At 46.6% G+C, this 15980-nt stretch overlaps 1 protein-coding gene across 5 annotated transcripts in view; it reads left to right on the top strand.

The window, feature by feature from the left end:
• KBTBD3 (kelch repeat and BTB domain containing 3) overlaps positions 1 to 15980 on the top strand; it is a 358982-nt gene that overhangs the window by 275256 nt on the left and 67746 nt on the right. Inside the window, exon 2 of one of the 5 annotated variants that reach the window (XM_069640721.1) lies at positions 5391 to 5458. The exons of the other annotated variants lie outside the window; for them this stretch is intronic. Within the exon in view, the coding sequence (XP_069496822.1) occupies positions 5391 to 5458 (68 nt within the window). The remainder of the gene's footprint in view (positions 1 to 5390; positions 5459 to 15980) is intronic. 5 annotated transcript variants of the gene reach the window in all.

The following is a 15980-nucleotide window of genomic DNA, read 5'->3' on the forward strand; positions in this document are numbered from 1 at the left end:
TGAGAGTGGGGGGGGAGATGCATACTTCAACCTGGGTGGTATTAGTTGTGCAACTGGACAATGCCCATACTGCAATACACTGTGCCCCAAAGCATCCCAGACTGAACTTGACACCTGAAACCAATATGAAAGACGTAAGATGCACAACAATGACAACATTCCAGCACTGCAACCATACCATATCCATCAACACATACAGTGCACATCATCAGACCGTACCCTCTGCAACACAATGCAGCAACATGCTGTGAGTATGCCCAATGCAAATGACTGCTGAACAGCATTACCCCGGACATGCGTCCATGAGTGTGCACAAATGAATCACATGAAGGCAATACAGAGTGTCCCTGGCACACCACCACAGAAGTGCAACATGCCAGCATGAGAACATCAAGCGTGGAATGGCAGATCATTATGAGTCTGGTGGCAACGGTACCAGGATCAATGCATACGATTAACTACACATCAAATAGATCATGGCAACTACTGCCGTAGGAAACCACAGTGCATGAACACTGGCAAGGAATAGGGCACCCTCCATCAACTTGACTATGCAACCCACACCTGTGGACCATGTGACATCACACATTGGGGTTATTTTGAACATCTCCATTCATGCGGGTATATTTGGATGTGTGCAACAAATAACTGCAGGCATGTGAGTGATACGTACAGGTTCCATTTCATGACATCACTTACACATACCCAATCTTGCACCCATGCAGGTGATGCTGGCTATCCCTTGAAGAGGTGGCTCCTTACCCCTGTCTGGAACCCGCAGAACAGGCATGAAGAGGACTACAATCGTGCACATACCCGTACCTGTGTGTTGATCGAGCAGACCTTTGGCCTATTGAAGGCATGGTTTCGTTACCTCAGCAGGTCGGTGGGGCACTCCTGTACGGGCATGAGAAGGTGGCCAGAATCATCATGACATGTGTCATGCTGCACAACATGTGCATCCAACGGAACGTGCCTCTGCCCCCTGACATTGAACTGCAACTGCCAGGTGAGGCTGAGGAGGAGGAAGATGATGGGGTTGCACGTCAGGCAGGTGGCGATGCACAGGAGGGACGTGCTGTGTGCCAGAATGTGATGGACCAATATTTCTAAAACACATGGATGCGGAGGGTGCCATGGAGGTGGGACTCAGGGCACTGGATGTGGGGGGGGGGGGACATGAACACTGTGCACTGTAAACCAATAAAGCACACATGCACAATAACCAATGTCCAGTCATGTGATTTTTTTTTTCTTGACACAACGGGTGTATTAACCATAAAGTATATAGAAAGTGCACAAACCCTACACCCCACACACCCTCTCCCCCCACAACTCCCCCACACACCCTGTCCACTCTCCCCCTACAACTCCCCCACACACCCTCTCCCCCCTACCCCACAACTCCCCCACACATGTTGTGCACTGCAATGCAGCATTAGTCCGCAAGAGTTCCCATTATCAGGCTGCCCCTAATTCCCATGTCCTCTACCAGCATCGGGTGTCGGCATGTCTGACCACCGCAAGGTCCGCGCTGACCAGCGCAGGGGGCTGGTCTGCCTGGAGCTGGCAGAGGAGGAGGTGCCTGGTTGCTCCAGTCCCTGTGCGGGACGCTGGGTCTCCATGGCATCCACGATGCGGCTGAGGACCTGCCTCACAGCAGCCAACTCATCACAGATGCGTGTGGTACTCGCTTCTATCGCAAGTTTAATGGCCATAGCATATTACTGTTCAGAATAACGCGCTTAGAGCCACCACAGGCCTCTCGCGCAAAGACCATATCTCTGAACTCAGAAGACAAGTCCACTGGCTTCCTCTCAAGCAAATAATTATCTTCAAAGCCTTGGCCTTGACTCACAAATGTCTCCATGACCTTGCTCCGCCTTACCTAAGCCGCAGGATCACCAAACCCGTCTCTCAAAAACCATCTAGATTACAATACTCTAACCTCCTGTCTGTCCCTAGGACTCACAAAGCGCGTGCGGGCGACTCCAGCTTCCCTTCAGTTGCCCCTACCCTTTGCAATGCGCTCCCTCCGCACCTCAGAGCCATTGAATCCCACACTCTATTCCGCAAAGCCATCAAGACTAACCTCTTTGTTTGAGTTCTCAAAACCTACCTGCAACGCACTGTAACATGTAACTACCGAAATGTTTTCAAGTATTTTTCTAGGGCGGCTTCACTGTAACCCTCAAGTAAGCATTCTTAACCTCTGCTCCAGCGCCTCGATGTCTGCGAGCTGTTTGTGCGCTTTACAAATTCAAATAAATAAATAAAATAAATAAATATTCACAGCACTCCTCCCTCGTCAGGGCACCTTCGCTCATGTGCTGGCTGATCAGCGATGTGATCTCCTCCTGCCGCTGTTGGATGGTGACGATTCCCTGGTCTCTGTCCCTGACACCGGTGGATGTTGGTGCAGCGTGCGGCATGGGTCCCGCATCATGCGTGCTCTCTGTGGGGCTCCAGCTCCCTGGCCATGACTCACCTGCAGACAGCTCATGGCTGCTGGCATTGGGTGTGGTGGGTGGGGTGGGGTGGTGTGGTGTGATGGCTGCGGGCTGGGTGTGCAATGTGTACCGGGTGTTTGGCAGTGCCCCTCTTCATCCGTCAGGGGTGCCGTGGCAGCTGCTTCTCCAACAGAACTGTTGGCAGCGGACAGTGAGCCATCAGCCACTGGCTCCTGTGCGGTGGTAGAAGCTGGTGTGGGTGCTATCGCAGTGTCAGTGCCCCTGTCATGGCTCGGTGCCGTTGCATCCTGAGCTGCTTTGGACTTCTGTGGCAGTCCAGGTTTGCCTGTGCCCCTTGATGTGGAAGGCCTGCTGCCTCCTTCCATGCCCCTGGCCTTCTTCATGGATGTTGTGGCCTGCGCCGCAGAGTCCTGGTCCTTGCTGTCAGATTGTGAGCCTGTGGGGGACCAAGGGAGGGACAGCATCAGTGATGGTTCTACGTGCATCATGCATATATTGGTATTGTTGAGGTTCTCTACATTTGAGGGTATTTTGTCTTGGAGTTGTGAATATAGGTTGCTTGCCATATGGGTGGGTCATTCAGGCATACGTCTGGGTGACACATGTATGAGGTGCTGCATGCATGTGAATGTGATGGTGCTGTGGACAGCCTATAGGCAGACTTGTGTACATGTGTGTGTGATGGCCCAAGCATTGGCTCATTTCACGGTCAAGTTGGGGGACATCATCATGATTTGCATTACAGTGGTTTGTGTGGACACTCGCCTCCATCTGCCGACGACGGCGCTTCAAGCTCCATTTCCCCCACTCCCTCATTGACTCCATGCCAATTGTGCCGGCACATGTCTCCTCCCAGCGAGTCATCTTGATCAGTGAGCCTGCTCCGCCACCTGTTCCCAAGCCCTGGCTCCGATTGGCTGCAAGAATGTTCCTTACGCGTAGGCGCAGGTCATCCCAGCGCTTGCGCACATCCTTTACGGTGCAGGGGGTGGTACCGACCGCACTGACTTTGCGTGCCACTTCCTCCCAGATCTCCATCTTTCTCATTTGGGCATGTCACCGCTGATCTGCCACAAACACAACCTCCCCATTTTCGGCAAGGGTGTCTGCGAGCATGTTTAGCTCCTCCTCCGAGAAATGGGCCTTGCGCAGGCGCACAGCACCTTTCTTCAAGGCCTTGGGCATGGTGATGGAGTGGTATGTGTAGTTTGACACAGGGAATACAGTGGTTTAACGCCGACCTTCACTTTCTGCGACCCAGTGATAAATTTGCATAATTACACACGTCAGTGTGGCTGTCGCATTTGGCAAGAGAGATAGAGGTACACACTCTAACCTCTATAGTAAAATAGTGACTTAAGAACTCTCCTTCGTACAAATGCGCCAAACTTTGTCCAATAGTGTCTCCAATACTTGAGATTTATTTGTGAATGCCCTTCCTGGTAACATGTGAGATCTTTTACACAAAAGAAACCCCAAATTGCTGAAAAGCCGTGTCCTCCGTACGTATGCTGCGGCTTGCGTACCTGTTCTAAATATTGTATAAATATACCACATGTATGGAGAGCGGGCTTACCGTATAGTTTTAAGGTGTCTGTGCCATCAGAATTAACCCGCATCCCAGAATTTACCACTAGCTGTACATTGGCAACAAGAGCACCAAATGGCAGACAAGAAAGGCATCGGATTCATCGGTCTGAAACAAGAAAGGCTTGGTACAAGCGGAGGAAACCTAGAGCTAGCATCACAACAATCAGAAGCCAGACTCATTTGCCACTTTCAGACATTGAAATTTGGATTGAACACGCATAGTGAAATGTTCTGTTTTTTATAAGTACCACAATAGCATGATCTAAGGACAAGCTAATATAACTCATCATGCAGACAGCAATGGGCAATAGATACATATACCCACTTAAATGACATAAGATCATTCAATACGTTCAATGCATGACAGACCCAGTATCTGGGGTGACTCAGCTAATAATTTTCTAATGCACTATAAGGTGGCATTACAATGTGTCAGGTAACACATGAGACCACATAAATAAGGTACTTGTGAAAATGCAGGTTATATAAAATGCAATGTTCACTGGTGTATTGACTGCGCAGAAGACATCTCATTCTCAACGCGGTATTACAATAATAGGGTTCTAAGTAGTATCACACAAATCCAGTTGCAAGGCTAACACGAGAGAAAACAAGTGTAGTAATTTAACTTACAATTACAGAAAAGGGTGATAAAATCACTGGGTTTACGCCCATATATTGTCCATGTTTCATTAGCCAGAAATGGTAATGTGTATATTTATGAGATTCATGTAAAGTGACAGTATAGTACTAAAACGCGTTCCACCGTTAAGATGCATAACATTTAGCCCAAAAGATGGCCGACAGGGTCATGGCAATCAAGGAAGGACTTTCCTGTTGCCATGACACCTGCCATCACCATGAACGCTGAGTGTTCACAAAAGTATCAGTGCAGCCGGGATGCGGGTTGATTCTGATGGCACGGACGCCTTAAAACTATAAGGTAAGCCCGCTCTCCATACATGTGGTATATTTATACAATATTTAGAACAGGTATGCATGCCACAGCATACATACAGAGGACACAGCTTTTCAGCTATGCACGCAAATACTATGTTAAAGCACAATAAACATTTTGGCATTTTAAGAATAGTTAACCTTTGGGAATGTGCGATAGAAACACTTCAATAATCATGCCATTGCGCGGCAAGAATACCGGGCTTTCAGTCAAAAGGAAAAATGTAAAGGCACGCTATCATTACAATCATTTAAATGATTGAAATATGTGAATTACAAAAACAGTTGCTTGACAATCATTTACAGTTAATACCACAGGTAATACCAATAAACACAAAACTCAGTGATTAACAATCACCATTTCCTTTTTAGGGATTTAACCCGATTAAACATATCCAGAACAGACGGCAAAATATTATCACATGGCATCACGCTAACAGGTAACATCAGCATAACATAAAAGAGAATGGTGTTGGAAGTTTCTTTTTTCTATATCTAGTTTCAGCACATAGCAAGAGTACCTAGAGTACCTTTAGACATTTATACAATCAGACTTGAGTAATATATATATCCCGCGCAGAATTCAGTTGGATAGGTGGCCAAGGAGACATATAAGAATATTAGATCATTAGCTCATGGCATTTTTAGAGCATGATATTAGTAATATACACTATGATTCTCATAGATCATGTGGTTTCAATTTTTCTTTTTTCTTTGTGTTTTTTCTTCACCCTACATATCCTCCCCTTCACCCATCCCTTGTCGTGTCTGTCCATTAATTAACCGGCGATATGTATAATTGTGTTGGCAAATATGTGGAAATGTTCAACCGTTATGCTTTACTGTTTTAATTTGGTTTGTGCACTTAACTATTCATAATGTTTAATTTATCCACATGTTAACAGCCCTGGTTTGAAAAAGGCACTCTTTTGTATTGCCGAAACACGTGTTACCATGAAGGGCATTCACAAATAAATCTCAAGTATTGGAGACACTATTGGACAAAGTTTGGCGCATTTGTACGAAGGAGAGTTATTAAGTGAGTATGTGTAGTTGGGACTGCTGTTGTGCTGATGCAGGTCCTGTATGGTGAGGATGCAATGGATTGTGTTTTTCAAGATGGCCGCTGTGTTCATTCCCGTTCCTGTGCGATGACGCTACTTCCGGTTCTGCTTATTTACGGGCACCGCTAATAGCAGTGCCCGCTAATGCCATATCCATTGTTGCCGGTAGTGCTGTCAGCGCATTACATGATGCCGCTAAGGTCCATTTTTTGGACTTTAGCAGCATGGCGGTAATGCCGTTACCGGCATGGGGCAAAGCTCGTGCCTGCAAACTCGTAATACCACTCTATTAGCGGGCTCTTTGCTACACAGACACAGTATTTGCTCCATGCCGGTAAGGACAGTTACTTACCTCCAAACTCGTAATGAGGCCCATAGTCAGAATAGACATATCATATGCCATGGCTTATGTCAACTGTCAGGGAAGTTCAGGGGCCCTGAATACCTTAACAGTACTCTGCTTGCTTCTGGTCTAATCCTCACCTTCATAAATACAAAGAGGCAGTTACAGATGTTTTGTCCCAGCAGGGGGCAGCTCCGGAAAGTTGGCTGCCCATGTGAAAGGCTATATGGGTTTGCTGGGTTTGGAGGATTACTAGCCAAATCCCTCAATCAATACACCGGTTGCAAAGGAAGCAATCACGAGCGCAGCAGGAGCAAAGGCGCGGGAGGACATCCAGGGAAGATCAAGGGCTTCTGAGCAGCTGGCCGTATATCTTTCAATAAAGACGCAAACAGGCTGCGAAGAATACCTGGACTATGTCTCACCCAGGTGGGAAAGATCATTATATTTAAAGTTTTGTATTGGAATCTTGCCGACTTGTGTATTTCGGCATAGATGGAATATTGCTGTTTCCATGTCATGTATCCTTTATGGTGAGTCTGAAGAGATGGTACCATTTGTTCCTCTGTCCGGCCACCAAGCCTCTGAGGAAGCGCTCCCTGAAGCCTCTGTTCTTAAGCTGTGGATGTAGGTCCCTAGCTGGTGCTATGGTAATTTGCCTGGATGCCTCGGATAAGGAGGCTCTGCTTGCCACTACAAGTTATCTGAGCTGGGCAAGAAAAATGTATTTGAGGAAGGCTAAGTTGCTGAACAATGCAATGTGGTAAAGACATCTTTCTTTACAAGCTACTATTGTCAGTATAATGTTGATCTGTTTTTATTTAGTTTTAAGGTAAATCACTGATTATGTAATTTTAGTACAATCATTATGAGCTAAGCAATTGTGACCGTGTAACTAATGTGTTTTTTTACTTTTCTGTGAACTGCTTTTATGACTATTTTGTCGAAATAAAGCAATAAAAGAAAAGAAGTATATTATGTTGCCTTAAATTAACTTGTTTTACAGATGATATGCATCCAGGGTGTGAGACCCAACTAAAACAAAGCCATAGAGGATGCAGATTTAATTAATGTAATTTGGAAACTATAACTACAATATAAATGAAACCATAAAATGCAGGCTGCGTCAGTGATTTTGCAACTTGGAGCATGATTTTGATCAGGCCCTTGCACTGCATGTGAGGCAGCGGGGGCCCGATGCTCTGGGGATTCTGAATTGGCAGATTTTATTCCTTCCGTTACACACGCTATATTGCAGAGAGAATGACGTGGAGTACGGGAGGGATCCTACATTTTCCTGCATTATTTTACCAGAGCACCCGTCATGCTTCTAGCCCTGCCGACATGAAACTGATATCCGAATGGAGCCCCACTGAAGAGGGAATTTTCAGATGTGTGCATTAAAAAAAAGTTGCAACCCCAACCGTTATTTAAAATTGCTTGGTAGGCTGTTCACAGGTATCAGTACCATATGTTGGCTCATTCAATAACGGGAGAAAAACAAGCATTGGCAATGCCAACTGTTTGGGCTTTTGTGTAGGCATGGGAAAGGCACTTGTCAGGCACAGCTGTAGTGGTATTAACTTCCCATTGATGGTAGCTGCTGCAAAATGGCATGAGTACCTGGGCATCTAAAAGCAGTGCCTGACAAATGCCTAATACATATACACAAGCCAAAACTGTTGCATTTGCCAATGCCTGTTTTTGACAGGAATTCAGTGAAGGCATACACAATACTTATAAATTGAGTGACTGAAGGCAGACCTGGTTAAGACATTTTCATTGCACCAGTAGCGGGTTTACAACTCCAATTAAGTCATGGCCCTCTGAGGATTGCTTTGAAAAAACACAGGCACTTCAGAGTACAAAGTTTGATGGTAAGGCTTCTTAAAGTGGCATAAAAGAGTTCCCCTGAGAAGGTGTTATGGGTGCTGAACTGGGGCATATGACCCAGCCCTTTGAGAAGAGGTAGCAATACTTAGTCAGATGGAGATGCAGAATAATACTCAAACATCAATAATCAAAACTGACTCAGGAAGTTGGCAAAGTTTGGCTGTTTTAATGTCAACCATCTAAAACAGGGAGTTACAACGAACATCAACACATTCACTCCACACACTCAATGCAAGACATAAAAAAGCAGCTTTAATACTACAAACTCGTCATCATTGACGTTTACCTTTGTTGCAAACTACAAAAACCTATTTGGAATGGTGATAGGCTTAAAAGGAACATCTAGGTATCTGTTCCATACTGGTCAGGGAAGGTGATTGGGTCTCTAACATCAGATGGGGCAACTAAGCCCTCCTATAGTGCAGGTCACTACGGACGTCATCAAATACACAACGTCCCATTGGTTATACAAACTATAGGGCTCTCTATTATGTGTCCCTGTATAATTGGTTGGCACTCTTGTACCCCTCTGTAATATTCTACCTACGCAAGCAGCACGCAGGCTGGCACACAGGTGCTGGTGGGCTGGTCATAACCATAGCTTCCCACCAATTAGCCCTGGTATCCATCATCACACTTGCAGCCTACTAGTCAATTAAGGCTTTGAACTTGGCCTTGATAATGTTCTCTGTGCTTGAGACTCTGTGACTTCTTGGTGTTGATCCAACCAAGCCTTTCTTTGATCCACCTCCATGGTTGAGTTTTCAATTTCTAACTGCGACACACTGAAAACGTCTTTCTGCTTTCGGAATCCAGCTCTGCTAAAGTGCGTTGTGGAATCATCCATAGTCCTTACATACGTTTGGCGCATCGCTGCAATCTATTCATTACATAGCCAGCCTTAAAGAATGCTTTGTCTACTTGCGTTGCTGCAACTGTACACTCCTCCTTTGCTTCTATAGAGTGCTTATGTTCACTGGTCTCTGCATCTCTTCTGGGTGCGCCAATTCTGCTCTTCATGACGTCACCAGTCTCCTTTGTCGTGTACTTTTCCCACTTCCTCCAGGATTTCATTCAAATGACCATCATACTGTCATGCATGCTTGTACAGCTTTTTCGATGGGAATCTTACTTCCAGGATTCTTTTCAGTATAGGTATTCTCACGGGCAATGCACGTGTTTCACATTCTGGCTCCCAGCATATAAGGCAGCATGGGGGAGGATCTTTGGGTGGGGGTACTTGGCCCCATCTCTACACTCCCCTTCTAGCCGATTCATCAACCACTCTCTCATCAGCCTTCACATCTAGACATCCTTGTCTGAAGAAATGCTTCTTTGGGACCCATATCTTTATAATTCCTTTCAAGCATCCTGCTCATTTCACATGCTCATCCTTACTCCAAGACATAAGCATGCATTGTCCACTGGGACTGCAGTAAATCCATTTCCCCATGTACTTCTTGTGGTTCTTCAGGTACAGGAACTTCGTTCCCTCAGGTGCATGGATGCTGGCCTTCACGTAGTCTCTGATCTCTTCGTCTGTCAGCTCTTCAGTCTTCCATCCTGATTCAACATCAATCATGATCTTCATTCCCACAGCTTTCTTGGCAGTCTTATTGCATTGTGAGATTATTACCCTGATCACACAAAATCCAAGCATTAGCATCACTATCAGGGCTCCAAGGAACTTGAATATATCTGCCATCCATTGTGGGACCCACTGTCATCAGTAATGTCTTCTACATCATCTAACATTTGGACGTGTAACTTCATCAGCATTTCTACGGCCTCTGTCAACGTGCCATTCTTGTCATCATGAGCAGGTATGAACGTGCAACATGATTCTCCGATTTTGGGGCAAACCCTCCATCCATGGCTGTAATCCTGTCCAAGACATTCCTAGTCTGAAACGTCATCAGTCGTATGGCTCTCAGCTCCTCCTTGATAGAATTGAATCACTTGATAGTCGTGTTGATCATCTGCAGCAATTCCCATCTAGTTATTTGCAACCACTTAGTATTTGCATCTGTCTGGATCCTGGGCATAAAGATTACTGTGAATATGGATGAAGTCCTACTAAACAGTCTGTGTTCATATGGAATAGAATCAAAGGCTTCTATCGACTTGGCTGAGAAATAGTTCTCTCTTCATTCGATTCAGGATTTCAGAAGATCTCTTCTTCCTCGGGAGCATCTGCTTTTGGAAACTCGCCAATGTTCAGGTTTCCTTTAGGAATCACCAATGCTGGAACATGAACATTCACTATAGAACACAGTCCTCTCCATCCTTGGCCCGCTTCATATAAGGTCTGGATCCACAAGCCCAGTAGTGATCCATTATCACTGCTGTTCCAATGTTCATTCCTGGCATATCAAAGACTCGAACACAGTTCTGATTCTCTCCAAGCTTTCTTGTGCCATTATTTCTTGAAACTCAACTTTGCACTTTGCAAAGGCACTATCTGCAAGGGCCCTCCTTTATTTTCAAGCCATGTCAGTAGTTTAGCAAGTCTCTGCCATAACGGTTTGCATCCATTTTCCACAATGTCAATGGTTGGTTTGTAGTGGCACTAAACTACCCACTCTCTGCAGATAACCACTCCTTCTTCCCATCCATCTGGAGAAAGCACTGATCCCCAAATCTGCATCTGCCCTCTATTTTTCCATCTTCGAATGTCTTCCGCTGATTTTCCTGGACTCTCAAGTCTTTCGCCCTCGGAATCTCATAATAGAAGTCCTCATAGTTGGAGCAATCATGTGCCTACTCGTCATCTGCCAGTGGTTCAGCTGCAAATGTGGCAGGATTCACTGTTTTACATCTGACTATTTTATTTGCTGTATTCAATATGACCACCTCATAAGCAGAAGCTCTTTGAGACGGCAGCGTACCATTAGGTTTTTCCAAAACAGCAAATAATGCATGCTCAACAAACATCGTCATGGAACACACGATTACTATACTGGCAGACTTCTCAATAGCGAATGCAGTGGCTGCCAAAGATTGTTCGCAGTGGAAGTGACCCCTCATTACTGGGTCCAAAATCCCAATGTAATATGCTAAAGGCTTGTATCCCAAGGTAGTTCTCTGCGTGAGTACTGCCATCATAACTGTTCCATTCATGTGCGAGAATAAAAATAATTTCTCAGAATAATTCAGAATCCCTAGAACTGGAGCTGTGCAAATTGCCTTTGCAACTCATCAAACCCTTCCTCCATTTCCTCAGTCCATACAATCTTTTCCTGACTTGCTTGAGCCTTTTTCAGGGCTTGCAACAATGGCCTTGTGTATGAACTATAATCAAATACCCACGCCCTTACATAATTGCATAGTCCCAAAAATTGCTGCATCTACTTTATTGTATGCGGTTTTGCTGTTTTCAAAATGGCCTCAGCCCTTTCAGGTGTAACTATCTTTCCGTCATGAGAAATAACACCTCTTCTTGACAATACTGCAATTTTTCTTTGTCCACCTTATATCCTTTTTCGGCTAAAATAATCATCAGCTGAACTGAATCGCGTCTGCACTCTTCTTCTGATGTGCTGCAGATCAAAATATCATCTACATATTGCAGCACAACACTTGGCAAATCAATATTGCTTAAATCCATCTGCAGGACTCTGTTGAAATTCGATGGAGACTCACAGTACCCATGGGGTAATCTTGTGCTTTTTAACTTCGTCTGTCTAAACGTGAATGACGTCAGATCTTGAGAATCTTTATGCAGTGGGATTGAGAATAACGCATTTTTCAAGTCAATCACAGTGAAATATCGTGCCTCAACAGGGATACTACATAAGATCGTCACCGGGTTAGAAACTAGAGGAAACTCGGCCTCTACAATCTGGTTAATTGGGCGCATGTCCTGAACTAAACGCATCGACCTCCCCCACTTCGATTTTTTCACAGGATACACGGCCGTATTGCATGGTGACTCTGACGTCACCAAAATGCCTTGATCCTTCATGGCATATATAGTCTTAACAATATCCTCATCTGCCTCTTGAGACCTAGGATACTGTTGTGCTTGAGGTAAAATTGCTCTTGACTTCAGTTTAATCTTAACTTCTCCAACACCCTTTAATAGGCCTAGGTCATAGGGGCCTGTAGTCCATAAAGAAACTGTCTATTTCGCCATATCCTCATCGAAAAATGTAGGACGCTGTCTCACTATCATCATTCTTTGCAGAATCTCATGTTTCTCTGATCCAACCCAATATGCAGTGCTCATTTCGAACACTACTTCATCATCAGATGGGTCATCTTTAAACATGTCCTTATCAGTGACGTCGGTTAATCTGTAACCTTCTCCGATAGCAATTACTGTGCTCCATGATCTGCCATTGTCATCAAATCCTATGGGCATATCCAAAACCCCCCGTACCACAGCTGCATGCAGCTCTAAGGGAAAAATCTGTCCCCCCTCTTCGTTTATTGGAATCTCTGGCCTAAAGAGAAACTCATCAGGTATTCGCATAGTCTTACCTACTAAACCAGGCAGCCATGTTAACAAAATACGTACTCCATAATGAAACACCTCTGGTTTTAAAAGGTAGTCCTCATTTTCCCTGTAAATACCATAATGAATTCACTCACATTTAAATAATGTATTCCCGGTGTGAACACACTATGCCTTCATCAGAAAAATAAATAGTCGTATTCAACTTCGTCATTAAGTCCCGACCCAGTATATTAACTGGTGCCTGCCTTGAATACAACAATGGCACAGTCCTATCACATTCTCGTATAAAGACTGGTAATTCGGGGGGCGTGGCCTGGAGCGCCATCAATGTGGCTGCTCCTTTGATGCCATCCGTGGGAAGCCTGCTGCCTAAATGAAAATATGCAGTTGCCGCAGTGAAATTGGGACGCTGATACCATTTAAGGCAACCAGAACCGCTGCAGCACCGCTGGCTCGAAGATGTGTCCTACGCTCAACCATTATGCCCGAATTTGGACGATAATCACTAGCACCCGGCAGCATCCGAAAATGCAAGATGGCAGGCGCGTACTTCAACAAGGAGTGGAGGCGTACCTCGGTGAGGATCAAGGTAGTGAGTAGTGAGTGCATATCGGCACCCAAAGCTTTGGCGGGCAGCTCAGACCTCATGACTGAGGACCCGGTGCTGCTGTCCGATGGAAGCAGCAGCATAAGCAGTGAGTTCCCCCGCTTCCGCGGGACACCAAAAAGCGGACCCCGGCTCCTGAGCGTGACATGCAGCAGAGGCCCGCAATGCCCCCCAAGGTAAGGGGGCACCCTAGCTAAATCCCCAGTTAGCATGTAGGCCCCGTGAGGCGCTGCACCTTCCAGCAAAGGTGCCCGTGATATGCGCCACAGGGGCAGCGACGTAGAGGCAGCGCAGATAGGGTGCACTCCGGCGGTGCCCGCAGCGAGGAGAAAGGCAGGGCCGGGCTACACCAGTCCTGGGCCCCAACTGAGGAGGTCGGGGACCTCGCGCTGAGGGGAGAGGAGCCCGCCTCATAAGACAGAACAAAACAAGGAACCCAGGAAGTGGAGAGAGCACCATTTAAAAACTGCTGGGGCACTACTGCACGACGAGCTGAACTGGGGACAGCAAACCCAGTCTCCCCACCACAGAGTGAGCCATGACCCTTCTGGAGAGCCATCACAATCTCCAGGTGCAGTTGGCGCAGGACTGAAGCCCGCAGCAACACCACTGGACGCTCACGTTGACACTGCAGGCAGCGGTCCTCTCACCTCAGGCCTATCAACCAAGCTACCACAAGGTACCTATATTAAAAAGGTAACCCTCAATGCTTTCAGAATTTTACCATCGCCTGAAACAACTTGGGTCCTCATCCTCTACCCCAAGGAGGCTACACTGAACTGGTGCGCTCCTGTGGCAGCTCTGATACCTCTCCTTCCCCCCACCCACTTCCTGGGACGCCCAGGCCCACATCTTCATCCCCCTTCTCTAACCCATCCCAAGGAGCGAGGAACAACATCACAACCCCACTCCTTATTGGAGGTACCAAAGTCTCCCTTTCTTCCTCAAACGGCATTGGGAGGCCGTACCCTACGCGAACACCTACATTAATAGGACTCGCGCCGAGGCACCGGGTTTCCCAATGGAACGAATTACAGAATCACAACGCTCTGGCCTCAGTCAATAGCCTCCCGAACCATATGCCAACGGGAAACCTCAGCATCATTCACCTTAGCCCTGAACCGACACTATGGCTAAACAATTGGAAGCTGGCAAGAACTCTGATATCGCCACTATGTTCACATCGATGGACAAGGGAAAGAAACTCAACCCCTCCAAGCTTACCCTGCAGAAGCCCCAAGAAGAAGGAGAAGCCCTCGCTACTAAAGGGGATATACTGGCTTTCATGGCTGATATGAAGTCTGAATTTAGATCCTGCATGACGGAACTCACCACTAAGCTAAAGCACACAGATAAAAGGGTGACCGAGATGGAACAAAGACTGGGTGAGATCAACGACCGCTCTGAAGACCTTGCAACCACATTGGGGGAAATCCAACGCTCAATCAGAACCTTACAAGACAAATGTGAGATCCTCAAATTTAAACAGGAAGATCTTGAAAATAGGGCCCGGCGCAATAACCTCCGGATCCAAAGGATTCCGTCTTCCGTTCTGGACAAAAATCTAGCGGAATATGTAGGGGACTTTTTCCAATCCCTGCTACCACAACTGGACAAAATCCAACTCCTGCTAGATCGTACCCACAGGCTGCGCCTACGTCGAGGAGTGGACTCGGACCTCTCCCCATATGTCATAACTAGAGTGCATTTCTTCACCACAAAGGAGGCCATCTCAGCAATCAGACGCTCACAAGATGAACTCTCCTTTCAGGGCTTGCCTCTCTAGATCTATCAAGACCTCTCACTCCTTACTCCCCAATAGAGGAAATCTCTCCGGCCTCTGACTCTCTTTCTCCAGGAGCATCAGGTTCGATATAGATGACCATTTTCAACGGCCCTACAGTTCTCATACAATGGCACCCTACGGAGAATAAGCCACCTTGAAGATGCTAACAAAATCATGCACCCATCCTCACCCAAAGAGGCTGCTTCGCCAAGCCCGGAGGTCTCCAATGACACAGGAGCTGCTCCCTCCCCGAAGCCCAGGCGATCCTCCTGGTCGAAGGTGCAGCGGAGCAATAGGAGTGTTACGCTCACCTGGACCCCACAGGGGTGTCGATCGGACCCAGACAGCTGCAGTCTCCTTCAACGTGATGCGTAGTGCAGAGATGACTGTCTGGACTGGCCCGCCTAGTCTTGTCTGCTGGACCCGAAGAAGTATTTTCCTGCAAGTGGAGACGGGGATTAACCACCTGTGGGTTTTAGGGATGGCCTCCCAACTGTTCTCGCTCTCCCCCACTAATCAACTCCGATATCCCCTTAGTAACCTCACCTTATGTTCATAAAAGATGAGCTCTCCATCCTGCGTGTCTTGCAGGGGTGCGTAGATACCAGTTACTTCACTGGTTTGAAGGCATTGGGAGGGTTCCGGTAAGTATTGACTCTGAAGTCCCTGTCCGGATTGGTAAGTATCAAGTTCAAAGAGTTCAATGTGCCCGATGTTCACTCTTGTTCCCTTCCTTCCTTAAGTTGCAACTGAGTTCGTGAGAAGAAGGTCTCGTAGCTGCTGCTGGCGTTCAGGTAAGAGTCTGTGTTA

The sequence above is a fragment of the Ambystoma mexicanum genome, chromosome 7q, assembly GCF_040938575.1.
Source record: "Ambystoma mexicanum isolate Mex_15411 chromosome 7q, UKY_AmexF1_1, whole genome shotgun sequence".
Lineage (NCBI taxonomy): Eukaryota > Metazoa > Chordata > Amphibia > Caudata > Ambystomatidae > Ambystoma > Ambystoma mexicanum.